This window comes from Myotis brandtii, unplaced genomic scaffold (assembly GCF_000412655.1).
Source record: "Myotis brandtii unplaced genomic scaffold, ASM41265v1 scaffold82, whole genome shotgun sequence".
NCBI lineage: Eukaryota > Metazoa > Chordata > Mammalia > Chiroptera > Vespertilionidae > Myotis > Myotis brandtii.
The window spans coordinates 8,606,030-8,623,646 of NW_005371324.1; the positions used below are offsets into that span (position 1 = coordinate 8,606,030).

The window sequence follows — 17,617 nt, forward strand, 5'->3', positions numbered from 1 at the left end:
AGTATTATACAACTTCTTAAAACTGGCCTTGCCCTCTGGCTGCACTAAGAAAGGTGATGTTCTGCATCACAACTGTCAAGACCAGCCGTGGGCAAACTACGGCCCGAGGGCTGGATCCGGCTCGTTTGAAATGAATAAAACTAAAAAAAAAAAAAAAAGACCCGTACCCTTTTATGTAATGATGTTTACTTTGAATTTATATTAGTTCACACAAACACTCCATCCATGCTTTTGTTTCGGCCCTCCGGTCCAGTTTAAGAACCCATTGTGGCCCTCGAGTCAAAAAGTTTGCCCACCCCTGGTCAAGACTCTCTCCCTGCATTTCCCACATCTGAGGTGCAGCTCCTTACAGCTGAGTTAGAGTGTGGGCATCTCACATGAACCTCCCAGGAAGCACACTTAATTTATGACATTATTTGAGTTCACTTTGTATCAGTCTCTTTTTCTCTTTGAGAAAAATCAAGAAGACGACGAGATCGAAATCCATTATAAATAACTGTATGCACTCAGGTTTAAATTGGTTTGCATCTCATTAGGTATACTTACGCAGCTGTGGCAAATTAACAACATTCTAACTCTGCTTTAGGTGCGTGCCGGCAGTCTATAGGCTTACGCTGATTAAGTTAGAAGAATGTTCCTTCTCAATCAAGTTAGGCATCAACTGAATCATAAAGCATAGCTTTTAGGCAATAGAAATTGGCTTCTCCATCAATGGTTAAAACAGTAACTGGTAACTGGGTTTGGTAAGTTCCACAAAGCACGAATGATGCCAGAACTTGACCTAGCAAAGAATTTAAAGGCAAACACTGTATTCTCCTGAGATGAACTATATATTTCTCAGCCAACATTAAAAGGATGATTACTATAGTATTTACATATCCTGCTTTTGTACACTGAGACTTTGTCACAATAGTAAATATAGAAAGACCCATCTAGGAGTGTGATAAAAAAAACTGTTTAATAATAATATACAGGAATGTGTTTTGTGAAAAGATAAGTTATTTTTGCCAATGTTATATTTATTAATTCTCTCTTTTACCCTGTTAGGAAAAATAGACAGAACAGGTGTCGTTACATTAGTTTTGGAGATGTAAAGATGCCAAAAAATCCAAGGACTTGTCAATACCTTCTAAGTGGGATTCAACTGCCTCTGAATTAAAATATTCAATGGGGGACTTTACTGTCTCCTGAAGTTAAACAGAGAGCAGAGGAAATGACTTAGTCTAAGCTGAGAATAGAAGTCTATATGCAGGTGGAATTATAAGATAGGAGGAGGATATTATCTACCTTAGAGGAAAGGAATTTATATTAACAGTTAATAATAATAATAATTAATAACAATGAACATATATTGTAATTTAAATAGTACACACCATAGTGGCAGATACTTTCACATACTTTCTCTCAATTAATCTGCAGGGTAGCAATTTGAGAAAGGTATTGTTATTTCTGCTTTATGGACAATGAAATGAGTCTCAACAAGTAGCTGATCATATTATGGTTAGAATATCTTAAATTCCTCAGAAACTATAAGAACTCAAATAAAAGCAATGTTTTATTTGAAATGTTGTAAATATCAATTGACAATAAAAAGTTTTCTAATGTCTATTGAACGTATCAATACTAATATGAAATGGCTCCTAAATTTATTAGATGTCAGAACTTAGTGACATGGTTTAGAGTATATAAAAACACTTCAATATAGAAATAATAACAACAATTACTGAAATAGAGAAAAATATTTTTTCATTTCTTAATGAACAGTCATAAAGGTATTAGAAATTCTTAACGTATCACCAGATTTAAGAGTTGCTGGACAACACTAAGATTCCTTTTGTATTTAAAAGAAAATAGACATTTTTGTAGCACCTATGTGACTGTGGTATGACTGTGCCTCATCTGACTCCCAACCAACTCTTCAGCTATCTTATCTGACTCTCCATGCCCCGTCACTCTGTTCTTCCTTCAGCCACTCCTACAAGGCAAGTCATGAACTTCCTTAGCTGGGGACCTTCTCACAAGCTCTTTCTTCTGATAATGACTGACTCTTCCCTGCCCCCAGACTCAGGTTAAACGTCACCCCTCAAAAAGGCCGTTCCTAACACTGTGAATGGCAGTGCCTCTTACTCTTTTACATAACACCTCATTTTCTTCTCCCTCTTCCCCTTTAACAGTTGTCATAGCATTGAATTATCAGACAATGTTACATCCTGAAGTATAAATTTGTATTCTTTGTGTATTCCGCCCCCCTCATTGCTTCCTTCAGCCCACACCTGGAACAACAACCAACAAAAAGACTCAAAATTAGTTGAAAGCCTTTAGCTGTAAGGTAGAAAGAAATGTTTTCATTTTTTCACCATCCAAAGACTAGACAGGGTTGGGGCTGGGGGAAGGAAGAAGATGAGGCTGAGGGGCTTCATTGACTATAAAAGATAAAAGTACCCAAAGTGGGAGGGAAGAAGGAACTTGCATTGTCAGAACCTGGAGTAGGTGGAAATACTCAGCACATGCTATCCTTACAGTGGAAAACCATGTGCCCAGGAACTGTGGACAACTGGTCCCCCTGGACACTTGTACGCCCTCTGGATTTAGGATATAAACACATTGTAGAAGGCTGAGCAATGGCCCTCAAAGACATCAAATCTTATTCCCTGGAACCGTAATTGTTGCCTTATGTGGAAAAAGAGTCTTTGCAGATGTGATTAAGTTAAAGCTTTTTGAGGATATTATTCTGCATTATCTTGGTGGGCCCTAAATGCAATCACAAGCGTGCCCACAAGAGGGAAGATGAGGAACATTTCACACAGAAGAGAAGGTAATGTTCCCGTGGAAGCAGAGATATGAGTGAGGCAGCCACAAGTCAAGGAGCGCAGGCAGCCACTAGTGGCTGGAAGAAGCAAGAAAGGGAGTCTCCTCGGGAGCCTTTGGAGGGAGCACAGTCCCGCGCACCTTGGGTTTGGGTCACTCTGATTTCTGACTTCTGGCCTCCCGAGCTGAGAGAGAACATTTGTTTTTTATTGTTTAAGCCCAGTTTGTGGTAATTTGTCACAGCAGCCATATAGAAACTTAATACACACGAGGAATAAAAATCCCATTACTTTGACCAATGTAGAACTGAACTGAATCACTGGGGGGGATTTTCTTTAGGGTGGGACACAGGGTGGATATACAGCCATAAGAAACTTAATACACATGAGGAGTAAAAAATCTCATTATTTGACCAATGTAGAACTGAACTGAATCACTGGGGGGATTTTCTTTAGGGTGGGACACAGGGTGGATATATCACCAGTTACATATACACTTATATGCATATACTTATTATTACCATCATCAATTTCTTACCTTCTACCAGGCAAAAAGTTCCAAGAGGATTGTAACCTTTTCTGTTTTGTTCACCATCTATACCCAGGGCTTAGCTCAGCAGCTATCACATAATAATTGCTCTACAAATAATTGTTGAATGAACAAAAAACATTGTGAAAATAGCACAAAATGAGGAAAACACAAACAACAAATGAAAAAAAAATGATGGTAATAACTATGAAAAAGACTGCGCCAGCAACTAAATTGAGTAATCAAATATCTACTATCAGCAACCTAAATGGAGATTTAGGCCAGTCTGACCCCATGTGCGGGAATGCTCTCTAGCATCTAGAGATTTGTCCTTTTACACGGGCTAGATGTGAGTGTGTTCTTACACTGATACATTTTCAATCAATTTTATCAACACAATCTCAGGGTATTGCTCAAAGCTCAAGTTGGTCTAACAGTGTCTGAGAGCTAATCTGAGAAGTAATATACCTGGTGCTCATTCCTGCTGCTGAAATCACAGGGTGAGAATGTAGCACTTTTGGCCGGTGAGCTCTTGTTACTTGTTCTTTTAGGATAGCACAATATCTCCCTGTTCCACTTTTTAAATGAAAAGGACTCTTGTCTTGAGCCAACTCAGAATGAAGGGGACTCAATGCCACCTGCTTAGTGTTGCAAAATATACTGGATTACGCTGCCTTGTTTGTGCCATTCCAAAGGTGAATGAAATAAAACAACCTAATTGTACTTGTTTTGGCTCCTTCACAATTGTGAATCGAGTATCACATGATGCCATTCAATGAACAAAAATGTTCAACATTTACCTGAAATTCCAGTCTTCACTTCTATTTAATTATAACCCCAAAATCTCTCATTCAGATGCCAAAAAAAAAGGTAAAGAATCTGGAAATGACTCCTAGGCAGAGAGAGAATGTGAGGAGAATTGCTCTACTTGAGGCCTTAGCCTAGAACTGAGGTGAGGGTGCTCAACCCAGGCCTCTGGGGCAGCCCAGGGCTGAGGCTCTGCCTTCCCCCTCTTTATGCCTGCCTGTGCTCCCCTCTAAGTCAAGTGGACCTGGAGAGTGAGTGTGCATCAGGGCTACCTGGCTGTTCAGGCCACACTCTGGTTCCTGGCACAAAGTGGAGTGATGAGTTAGGCAGGCATGGAACAATTCAATCGTCATGCCCTCTCCTTATTCTGAGCCATTTGGATTCGAGTAATCTCCTTTTCTCAAGATGTGACTATTTTTAAGACTAGTTCTCAACTTTTTAAAGGTCATAGCCTCTTATGAGAATTTGAGAAAAACAATAGACCCTCTCCCCACCAAAAATGCTCTTATGCAAACCTATAAAGATGAAGACACCTTGACCTTTTCTATACCATATATGAAAATACTAATTTAGCAATGACTAAGATACTTATTTACCCTTCAATTATTATGAATAAGGCCAGACTGCCGGGGTTAGAATTTCCAGCTGTCATTCAGAAGCTGTGTGACCTAGGACAAGTTACTTGGTCTCTCTCTTCCTCAGTTTCTTCATCTGTAAAATGAGAGAGCCAATAATAGCACCTACCACAAAAGATCATTATGGAGGAATCATAAATTCATTATGTAAAGTGCTTACAGTGGTGCCCTGAGTTTAAAAAAAATGCATATGGCGTTTCCACTACATTCAGGGACTGTTCTAAGACTAAAGACAAGGCAATGAACAAAAAAATTACTGCAGGCATTTTAAAATGGAGCTTACATTTTCACAGAAATCTTACAGTATTTCAGAGCAATTTAAAAAACCTTATTTGTGTTTTTCTCTTTGTTTAGATAAAAGACAAATAAGATTTTTCATACACATTTCCTCTTGATGTGCTGTAGCTTCATAGCACTCAAATCCAGAATTCTAAGTTTTTTTTTTCCATCCTCATTCCACACCTGACAGTCTTCCTGCATAAATAATTTGAGCTGTGAGTACTCACTCTTAACTTGGCATAGATATTTATAAAATGGAAAAAGGCCAGACTCCAGGAAAACAATTTATTCTGTTCCATCCCTAAATTTTTGCTCATTCATCTGTTATGCTTAAAAATCAATTAGCACTGTGCATACACTGTATCGATGGCTTTATTTAGGATTAACTACAGAGCTGGGTGAATTTAACTGCAATTTTCCTACCAATGGTGCTTGGATTTCAGATGCTAATGAAGGCCTCCTTTCTCTATGACATATTTTTAAAGTTCTTGTGATTTTATTTTATCTTTTGGTCCTCTGCTTCCTGCTTCCCACCTGCCTTTTTTCCCTCAGTGCCAGTAGGATATCATATGCAGGTTGATTCTTTTAGGCTTTCTCCCTTTAGAGTACTAAGTAAATAAAAAATATAATAGGTATTATACTGTAGTATATTTATACCCTTTCTATTTTCTGTTCAGGAAAAATGTCTCAGTTGTGTGCATAAAAACTAGGTGGAGCCTGCTTACCTGTATAAGGAGATGTTTGTATGTGTGTGTATGTGTAGGAGTATATGGCAGTATCGACCAAATCTCATCTGAAGACACAGAATCAGAGTCACAGGGTTAGAATGGACTTTGGGCCAACTGTTCTAGCTCTACACAGTGCACAAATTTTGAAATATTCTTGCCAGTGGTCTTCTAATCTCTGAATAAAACATCAAATGAAGGACACATACTATTTCATGATTCAGTCTTCCCATATTTATAGAGCTCTAAGTGTCTAAAAGCTCTGTTCTAATAAGCTGAAATCTGCCTTCCTTGTGACTTACCCACTGGTCTGGGCTCTGCCATCTGGTGCCTCACACAGTGGAGTAAGACTGAAGACAGCCATCACTCCCTTAATGTTTTCTTCTCTATCCTAAACAGCTCAAGTCCTTCTTTAACATGTTCATCATATGCAGGACTGCCCATTTCTGAACTAGCTTACTGTTCTTCATAAGGAAGGAACCAGGATTGGGTAGCACAATGAGCTATGAGCTGATCAGCATGTTCAAGAGCTGGACTAATATCCCATATCTGTGCACAATATTTGTAGTCATGGCCCCTACAATCACATTAACATGTTTTTGTTTTCCCCAACTTGCCTCATATTTTTCTTAAAATCAATGGCAATCCCTCAGGCATTTTGTCTTTTTTCCAGGTTATGATGTTTAGCCATTTCTCCTTAATTCTGCAAAGAGGTAGCTAGTTTTCTGGGTGTAGGAGCAGGACTTCATGTAGATTCTTAATCAATTAGGCCTACTGTGCCATGCTATTGAGATTTTTTTTATATCTGGACTCTATCACTAAATGTATTTACTGGCTCCACCTCAGCTGTTGCCTTTATTAAAAATCCTTTAGTCTTTTCTCAAAATTGTTGATGAAATACTTGGGCATAAAAGGGTGAACAGGAGATCATTAAGTAGCTATCAATTCTATCTGTAACATTTTCACTTCCTGTTAATGTTAAATTTTTATTGAGAATTCAGCTTTAAGTTTTTACTGAGAGTTGACTTTAGCAGCAGCCATACACAAAAGGCCTCTGTATTTTCTATAAAAGTGCATTAGATGATTCAATGTCTCATTAGTAAAAATCTCATAGGAAATTTCGTTTGGAGCTCAGGGATAGTAAAAAAAAAATTCTCCTAATGAAAGCTGAGCTGGTATGAGTTTCCTTCTTTTTGACTTCTAAGATGCTTTATCTTTTCAGATGTTTAAAGATCTATGGAATAATTTCTTTACTTTCTAAGTAGGGCGTTAGGAAATTTCCCCTAGGGTCCTGAAGCGGTTAAGGTTTGCGTCAGCCCTACAAATCATGCTGTTCCAGAATGTGCTCTCAGTTTAGAATGGCATGTTCTGAAAATCTTCCATATTAATTTCCCCAAATGGTTCTTTATTTTAAGTGTAACTAGTAATAATTTGACCATTTGCTAATATTTTCTCTCTTTTTCTTCTTTGGCCCTTGCAATACAGAGTAAATTTTTTTCATTAAATATTTCTGTTTGACTGGAATTATTTATATTAAAAAGACTCCTAGATTGGTGTTATTAGCAAAAATATGGCAGAAGTGCATTCTCATTGGTGAAATTAGTGACTCATCAAGCATGCTAAGTGGAACTTTGCCTTGGATTAACCACTCTTTTGTGACTATGGGAAGCCCACTGGGCCGTGCAGTTTTGCATTGACAGAAGGAAAACTAGCTCTTGATGAACATCTGATAAATATTAGACACGGTTAAAATGTATATAACTTACTTTTAAATATTTTAAAATAGATCATTTATAATATATGGCTTGTATCAAGCATGCTAAATGGAACTTTGCCTTGGATTAACCACTCTTTTGTGACTATGGGAAGCCCACTGGGCCGTGCAGTTTTGCATTGACAGAAGGAAAACTAGCTCTTGATGAACATCTGATAAATATTAGACACGGTTAAAATGTATATAACTTACTTTTAAATATTTTAAAATAGATCATTTATAATATATGGCTTGATTATATGGAATTGCAATATCTTAAACTCCAAATTTAGAAGCTTTTTTAACCAATCCAAGGTGGTCAGAAAGCATTATATCAGAAAGGCAACACTTTAGAGGTTGGCTACTATAAAAGCATTTGTTTTACCTATTTCAATGAACAAATAATGTTTTGCTTATTAGCAAAAATATGGCAGAAGTGCATTCTCTCATTGGCAAAATTAGTGGCATAAACCTTCCTACGATTTCAACAAACTTATGGAATAGGTTGCATGAATCTATTAGGCTTTTTTTGCTAATAAATGTTTGCTAAAATATGCCTGTAAGTTTAGCAGAAGTTGGTCTAAGTCTTACTTTTAACATAATTAGCATTAGGATGATAATAGGAGGATTGCTAACGTTCTTCAACCTGCGTTAGTAACCACCCTTATCTATCAAAGATGTGTGTGACCAAATGATCACTGGACACTTCTCTACGGACATTTTGTCTTATTTTAATCTTCATCAGCACCCTTCAAGTCACTACTCCCCTTATCCATATTAGGAAATTCAAGTTTAGGGGACATTAATTTAATCATATAGATATTGGGTGGTAGAGTCTTATGTGTCTGATTTCATTCCTCCAATCCCCTCACCCACCACCACCACTTAAAGCCTCCCACCTGGTCATTGCCAGAAATGGATGAATAATTATTAAAAGCCTACAGATGTGTTCACTGCAATTGTATGGGTTAAATAAAGACTTTTTAGCTCACCTTGACTGATAGTTAGAAGTCAACTACCTATTAAAGTGATTTCATATGTATTTATTATTGCTTTATATAATTACAGTTACTATTAATATATTTTTGGTCCCATTTTGTACTTTTCATGTTTTAAAATCTATACTTTCTTTTTATCTACCCAATATATTCAGAGAAATTATAAATTCATACACTGAGGCACAGATTAATTACTTTGTGACATAATTACATGACCAAGCTCTCGAGTAGTCTACTAGAGTTTGACTCTAAAATTATCAGTTGAAACAAGCTTTGAAAAAGTCACAGTTATCTACAGGTCAATAAAAAGCTCATCTCAAAGCATTGTTACATAGAGAAAAGTAAATGAAATGGTAATTTTAGAATTCAAATGCTGAAATGACATAAAATATTCATGGGTTGATGATTTTGAAGCACATCAGAGACCAGCAGAGTTGAATGGTTTTGGGTTCTATAAAACTACTAGTCAGGCTAAAAATAAAAAAGAAATAAAACATAAGATATAAGTACAGAAAAATTTCCTCCATAGTTACCAATAAAATATTACATTTTAAAATGAATTTTATTTTAGGTAGTCTAAGCAGAAATCATCTGTCCACAAAAAAAGCACACAAATCTATTTTATTTATTAAAATCTTAAATTCTTAAGAAAAAGATTTTAGATTAATAGAAAGGTAACCATCGACATGTTCCCATTTATACTTCTGAAATGTGTACTTTTAGGTTATTTGTTTTTCATGTAGGTAGAAGTTATGGGGATAAAATTATTCATTTTAGAATAAACTATTTCTTTGGCAACTCATTATTACATGTGGAAGTAATGGCATCCAAATAATATGACGTTATGAAAAAAATGTATGTTCCTGCTTTTACTTTAAAATGTTACTTACTTTAGTTTACTCCAACTTCATGTGAAAATAAATAAATAAATATATGAAATAATAGATAATATAATCAAACATTCGGAAGCTGACGTATTTTTATTATACTATCCCTGCACACTTGGCTTAAAGAATTACCTGTGCATTGCCATTTTCCATATATATTATTATGTATATGAAAATTATCCTTCCTCTTTAATTAAAATAAAATATATAGGGTGAAGAGTTTTATCTTCATTTTTTAAATGTATTTGTTTATAGTAAATTGAATAAAGAGTGCCTGGAAATTATTATGTTCTTCTAATCATTAATTCAATTAAAGTAAATATGGGAGAAATTCTACCAGTTGGGATGATCACATCTGGACAAGATGAAATGAGACATAAAAACTGCAAAATTACTGTTTTTGCTAGTTTAATATCCATCAACGCTTAGAAAGCTGATTGGACACAAAATTATGATTTGTTCCAGGGTATCAACACTAACTTCAGTAACAGCAGGGGCAGGGGGTAGGGGGAGAGAGAATGTGCTTAAGGAGAAAACTTCTGGTTATGTTATGAACATACCACTCCATTCACTGATAGCAGCTGGTCTCCTCTTTTGAGGCCTCCGTGTCTTTCGGCCACCCCTCCAGGAATGATGCGAGAGATATAAATGGGAGAATTTTGCTCCTTTCCTCCCATCACGTTAAAACCAAGGCCTTCATCAGTCTTTGGCAGTTCGACTACCCGAGGGTGGGAGTGGCCTTCACTAGCAGCAAAAGCTGCAACTGTTGCCTGAAAGACAAGATGGTAATTTGGTAGTAGAAGGAGGGAAGGAAGGCTAATCCTATGCGTTGCAGTGGGGAGGTCAGGCAACTCCTCATATTTTCATAGCATTTTTCCTGTGAAGGAAAGAGCACAAAATGGAGGGGTGTTCTTCATTTAGATGTCATTTATGATTCCTTTCCCTTGGTAAAGCCAAGTTCAGCTATTTACAGATTTCTAGATGTTATCCATAATAATAATTTCTTTTCTACAGAAATATCTTTCCCAATTACCTCATATGGATTCCTCCTATTCTTGCACTCAAAATAGGATTGGTCCACCAGCTTTCTAGACATTATCCATAATGATAATAATTTCCCTTCTATAGAAATATCTTTCCCAATTACCTCATATGGAATTCCTCCTATTCTTGCACTCAAAATAGGATTGGTCCATATGCGACCTACGTATGGCACATATACTATAATTGTTATGTATGTATGGTGACTATGGGCACCTGAAGGGCAGAGTTTGTGGCTTACACTTCTTTGTATGACACAGTCTAAGCTGGTGCTTGCACACAAATCTTCATAAATATTTATTCAATACACTGAGGAGCACTTATATGTATAAAGCTGGTAAATATATCTATAATTTTGCCTTAGCAAATTTGGTGTTTTTGTGTTTTTTGGGGGGATATCTAAAAAAAATAAAAGCTATAATGAAATAATAGATTCAAACAGATTATTATTTCACATCAATATTTCATACTAGAGGCTCGATGCACGAAATTTGTGCACTCAGGGGGGGTCCCTTCAGCACAGCCTATGCCCTCTCGCAGTCCAGGAGCCCTCAGGGGATGTCCGACTGACGGCTTAGGCCCGCAGGGAGCGGGCCTAAGCCGTCAGTCAGACATCCTTAGCACTGCCACGGAGGTGAAAGAGGCTCCCGCCACCACCGCTGCGCTCACCAGCCTTGAGCCTGGCTTCTCACTGAGTGACGCTATCCCTGTAGGAGTCCACTGACCACCAGGGGGCAGCTCTTGCATTGAGCGTCTGCCCCCTGGTGGTCAGTGCATGTCATAGTGACTGGTTGTCCATTCGGTCGATTTGCATATTAGCCTTTTATTATATAGGATTATTTTTAGAGGTCCTCTTCTCTGGCACAGAGGTCTTCTTCCCCCCCTGACATTTTACATTAATATTTCAACTACTGTAGCAATGTAGGCACAATGAAAAGTCTATGGCAGTGGTCGGCAAACTGCGGCCCCTTGAGTATGGCTCTTTCACAAAATACCACGTGCTGGCATGCACGTACAGTGCGATTGAAACTTTGTGGCCACACTCAAGCGGCCAAAGAGCCGCATGTGGCTCGCAAGCTGCAGTTTGCTGACCACTGGTTTATCGTTTTATACCTAGCTGTAAAAATATCATATAATATGAATATTATTGTATTTTAGAATTCATTACTATTAATTTTTAAAAATAAGTTGAAGTAAAAAACTTACCATTAGTCCTGACCCCTCATGGAAATAAAATTAGAGCAATGATGTAGTTTCTATCAAGAAAATATTCTCTGCCTGCTTATTTTCCACCTCCATTAACCTTTCTTAAGCACAGTTGATTCGATGCCTACTATAAAGTGATTCACTCAACACTATAAAAATATTGATTTGCAACTACTGTACATTCTTTTCCACACACAGCATTATCACATCAATTCAGCATTATGCTACTGTCTGCATTTAGTGAAAGATAGTGAATGATATGGAAATAATGGCTTGTTTTCAGCTCCATGCATTTGCTCATGCAAACCTTGTCGTCATGCATAGATTTAATGGCTGACATGGATGCAATGCAGACAGCCCAGAAACAACCAGAAAATATTGTGCTATTGCAACATTATGCTGCTATCCTGCTGTTCTACATGAATAAGAAATGAGAATGGTAAAACGCTACATAATTCACTTTCCTCTTAATTAAACCATGGAGGGATCATTTTTTCTGTGTGTGTTCCACTTCAGTACAAGCAAAGCATGATGTAATGATAATAGTATCCTCTTTTGGTTTGGGTCAAAAAAAACAAACACACTGACAAATCTATAGTGTTCAGTTATAGGAGGAAAATCAAACAAGAGATGATGTAACACACAAAAAAAATTTAAATGAAAAATTCTAATTGTTTTCACCAGTTCTTACTTCTTATACACTATTAAAAACAGAAAAGCTTTTAAAAAAACAAGTGTGTATGTATTATAATATTTCTGTATTTGTAAAATAAGAACTGCATTAGCGATTTTAGTTTTTAACTCTCATTTCCTAATGGTCTATTTTCCAGATAATTTCCTGATCCTATTGCTGGAACATTTCCATTAGTAGGGCCTCTGTAATATCTGGATTTAAGTTTTTACAGAGCAAATGTGGTCACTACCACAAAAGGCGACAGGTCTTCCCTTTAGGTCAGCATCACATTCTGTCAGCTACCCACTGCCCAGCTGAATACATGGACGGATCCTACATTGTTGGGTATCAGGTGAGTTCTCTCAATGATTAACTTAAGTCAGATCTTTAGACAGGTTCAAATAAATCTTCTTGCACTGAATAGGGAACAGGTTTTTTTGGATCAGAGGAATGTGTTAGAAAACCAAGTAGTATTTCATACAATGAGTGAGTAGATTTGCTTGTGCCAAATGGACATTTAGTGAGTTTAATGAAATCATTCTCCTTTCTTAAGCTACAGAAGCAGCAGAAACGTTCAATTTTCCATTAGGATTTTTACCTGGGAAGTAGTACTGGTTCTAGACTCTGGGCTGCCACTGATGTCTAAATTCTCTTACAGTGTACACACGAGAATACCTGAAACACACACGCGCACAATCAATTACTAGATCACTGGGGTTAAGTATATTTTTAAAGTTACTCAAGCCTTACCTTTGCTGTGGCCCTGGCACGGAATTCGGGACAGCCATTAACAGTTATCGTTTCATGCATATATTGATACACCTAAAATGTTCACATAAAAAAAGAATGTGTAAGAACATTAAGAATATTAACTCTTTCATTGCAGACAATATGATACATTTTCATTGCAATACAAAAATTCCCTATCACAAAGTGAAATAGATCTGAATCAATTATCCTGATGCCTTGGGCCAAAAATCCTTCCTATTTTTGGGGGGGGGGGGGGGGGGGCGGGGGTTAGGGGGTAAAGGATGGAGTTTGGGGCAGACAAGGCAATCACTTTTATTCATAGGTTTTAAATTTGGCTGTCCATGTTTATCAAATATAGAAACGCATATTTATTTTTCTTCTATATATTATAAAAATTACTTTGTTGGTAAAGATATTTTACCATTATATATAGCTCTATCTGTAAAATATGTGATAAAAATGTACTTCTTGAATCTATGTAACACTTTCAAAATAGTTTTCCAAATCAATATTCCACAAAACCAGGATAACTATCTTTTCTTTGCATGTTGGTAGGTATGTTACTGTTCTTGACACACTCAGAATTCATAGACAAAAAAGTATTCAGAACAAAGACAAGTAAAGTAAGAGGTCCTTAAAACTAGTAACACAGAGCAACATACCAACTATGGGCTCAAGTTACCATTCATTTTTAGATGAAATAGTAAGAATGGGGGTAGAATCTGGACACAGAATGATGTTGAAGAAAGCATAAAGGTTATGCTGACTAATAGATCTACGTTTAAGCCTTACATTAATATAATTGTGGTAATTATTATTATTATTTAATGTTTTCTACATTATTTGGCCCTGATCTTTTGGGAAGAAATCTCCTAGGACATGAAGTTCATCCACACTTCGTAAGAAGAATTGATCGGCTGGCTGGTGTGGCTCAGTGGTTGAGCATTGACCCATGAACCAAGAGGTCACTGGTTCGATTCCTGGTCAGGTCACATGCCTGGGTTGCAGGCTCAGTACCCAGTAGGGGGCATGCAGGAGGCAGCAGATTAACAGTTCTCTCTCATCATTGATGTTTCTATCTCTCTCTCTCCCTCTCCCTTCTCTGAAATAAAAATATATTAAAGAAATAAAATAAATAAATAAAAGTTGCTGTGTGAGGAAGACACTAGGTAGGCCCTCCTAACCCAACCAGCTCTGCTGAGCATTGCCTGGTTCTATGACCCAGTTCTGTCCAATGAGAATTCAATTGAAAGTAGCGGAGAGACTTCTGGGAAAGTTTTCCTCTCTTGGTACAAGTTCTGTTCTTTTCCCTTCTCTACTTCTTGTCCTACGTATAAATATAATGAATCCTGGCAAGCAACTGCCTTTCTCTCAATTTGCAACAACAACAAAAATAGTCCTATATGTTTAAGCCACTAAAGTTTGACTTTTTGCTACTTTCAGCCAAGAGAATTCCTGATTGTTATAGTATTCAAATAAATCGTATATAGAAGCATGCTGTCTTTAAAGTTGGTTATCTTCTATCCCCATAAGATTCCAAAAGTTATATTATAATTTTCTCATTAGGAATTGGTGCAAATTGTTAACCTGGGAGCTTAGAAACTGAAAAAGGATAGACTAAAATTGTAGTTTAATAAAAGGGTGGTAGAGACTAACTCTTTGAAAAACACTGTTAAGAAAATAAAAACACGAATTGACTGGGAGAAAATAATTGCAAAACACATAGCTGATAAAGGTCTCATATCCAGAACACATAAAGAACTCTCCAAAGTCAATAATAAGAAAACAACCTGATTAAAAATTGGGTAATGTGTTTGAACAGGCATGTCATCAAGGAAGATATATGGGTGGCTAATATAAAAAGATACTCAACATAGTCACTAGGGAAAAATTGAAATTAAAACCACAATTAGGTACATCTACACACTTATTAGAATGTCTAGTTTTTTAAAAAATACTGACAATACTTAAGTACAAGAATGTTGAACAACTAGAACTCTCAAATATTGCTGGTTGAATGGAAAATGGCACAGCTACTTGAAAAAACAAGATAACAGTTTTCTACAAAGTTAAATCTGCACTTACTATATGATTCAGTTATCTACTTCTAGTTACTTATCCAAGATAAATATAAATGTATGTTCATTAGTCATGGTCATATCATTAGAGTGTCAAGGGCATGTACTCAGGTTGTAGGTTCCAACCTTGGCCCTGGTTGGGGTACGTGCAGGAGGCAATCAATTGATGGGTCTCTCTCACATCATGTTTTTTTCTCTCTCTCCTCTGTCCCTATTCCCCTCCTTCCTTCTTTTCCACTCTCTCTGAATAGCAATGGAAAAAAAATATCCTCGGGCAGTAATTAACAAAAAAATAAAAGTGTATGTTCATTAAAAAATGAGATGTAAACACTTGTAATAGCTTTATTTATCATTGCCACAAACTGGAAACAACTCAGATAGCTTTCAACTGTGAATGAATAATCAAATGCAAGTATATCAATTAAATCAATGGAATAATAAAGCTAGGCAATAAGAAGGAACAGACTATCATATATACAGAGGTAGGGATAAATCTCAAATGTATGTTGCTAAGTGAAAAAAAACAACACATACTCTATGATGACTTTACTTTTACGATACTCTGGAAAAAAGCAAATAATAGGGAAACAAACAGATCCAAATTTGCCAGAAGCCAGGAGTGGAGATGAGTTGACTACCAGGAATGGGGGAATTTGGAGGGGGGCATTGGAACTGTTCTATATCATGACTAGAGGCCCAGTGCACAAATTCGTGCACCAGTGGGGTCCCTTGGCCTGGCTTGCGGGATCAGGCCAAAACCGGCTCTCCAACATCCCCTGAGGGGTCCTGGATTGCTAGAGGGTGCAGGCCAGGCCAAGGGACCCCATGGTGCATGATCAGAACCGGGAAAGGACAAGGGAGGTTGGCCAGCCGGGGAGGGACCGCAGGAAGTCTCCACTCCAGGAAGTCTCCATCTTGCTCAGTGCTGATCTGCCGGACCCCAGCAGCAAGCTAACCTACCGATCGGAGCATCTGCCCCCTGGTGGTCAGTGCACATCATAGCAACTGGTCAACCAGTTGACTGTCTGCCCCCTGGTGGTCAGCGCACGTCATAGCGAGTGGTTGAGTGGCCTCAGCATATCATTAGCATATTACGCTTTGATTGGTTGAATGGACGACCAGACACAGCATATTAGGCTTTGATTATATAGGATAATGGTGTATGGGCAAATAATTTTTGATAAAGGAGCCAAAAACATAAAATGAAGAAAAGAAAGCCACTTCACTAAATGGTGCTGGGAAAATTGGAATGAAAATAGACTGTTGCTTGTCCCCATGTACAAAAATTAATTCAAAATAGATCAGTGCTGAGATATAAGACCTGAACCAGTAAATTGAATGAAAGAAAACATAGATAATAAACTTATGGATCTTGTGGAGAACATTTTATGAATTTAACCCCAAAAGGCAAGGGAAGTGAAGGCAAAAATAAATGAGTGGAATTATATCAAACTAAATGGTTTTTGCACAGCAAAAGAAAACAACAACACAAAAAGTCAACCAACTGAATGGGAGATGATATTTTCAAACAACAGCTCCAACAAGGGGTTAATATCCAAAATATATGAAGAACTCATACAACTCCACAGCAAACAATGCAATAAAAATGGGCAGAGGACCTGAACAAACACTTTTCTCAGGAAGATATATGAAAAGATACTCAAATTCTCTAACTACTAGAGAAATGCATATCAAAACTACAATGAGATATCACCTCACACCTGTTAGAATGCCTATTATCAACAAGACAAGTAATAACAAGTGTTGGAGAGGTTGTGGAGAAAAAGGAACCCTCATTCACTGCTGATAGGAATGTAAACTGGAAAACCACTATAGAAAACAGTATGAATGTTTCTCAAAAAATTAAGAATAGAGTTTCATATGACCCAGCAACCCCTCTTCTGGATATATATAACCCCCAGATATGAAAACATTTATTTGTAAAGACTTACCAACCCCTATGTTCATTGCAGCATTATTCATGGTGGTTAAGACATGAAAAACAACGGGTGTCCTTTGATACATTTTTAAAAATTTAAATTATTTATTGTTCAAAGTATTACATATGTCTCCTTTTTACCCCATTAACCTCTCCCCAGCCATTCCCACCCCCCAGCATATGCCCTCACCACCCTACTGTCTGTGTCCATGGGTTATTCTTATATGCATGCATACAAGTCCTTTGGTTGATCTCCTACCCCCTTGCCCCCGTCCCTTCCCTCTGAAGTTTGAAGGTCTGTTTGATGCTTCTATGTCTCTGGATCTATTTTTGTTTATGTTGTTCATTATAGTCCACAAATGAGTGAGATCATGAGATATTTATCTTTCTCCGACTGGCTTATTTCACTTAGCATAATGCTCTCCAGGTCCATCCATGCTGTTGCAAATGGTAAGAGTTCCTTCTTTTTTACAGCAGCATAGTATTCCATTGTGTAGATGTACCACAGTT

At 37.2% G+C, this 17,617-nt stretch overlaps 1 protein-coding gene across 2 annotated transcripts in view; it reads right to left on the minus strand.

Annotated features, from left to right (window-relative positions):
• The window catches only part of LIN7A (lin-7 homolog A (C. elegans)), a 139,465-nt gene that overhangs the window by 28,137 nt on the left and 93,711 nt on the right, over window positions 1-17,617 (minus strand). Inside the window, exons 3-5 of one of the 2 annotated variants that reach the window (XR_001360196.1) lie at window positions 13,091-13,162; window positions 12,939-13,015; window positions 9,981-10,190 (exon numbers count right to left, since the gene is read on the minus strand). Coding sequence is in view for 1 of the 2 variants with exons in the window: in XM_005884157.2 (XP_005884219.1) it covers window positions 9,981-10,190; window positions 13,091-13,162 (282 nt within the window). In the remaining variant the exon portion in view is untranslated. The remainder of the gene's footprint in view (window positions 1-9,980; window positions 10,191-12,938; window positions 13,016-13,090; window positions 13,163-17,617) is intronic. The other variant, XM_005884157.2, reaches the window with a different exon arrangement.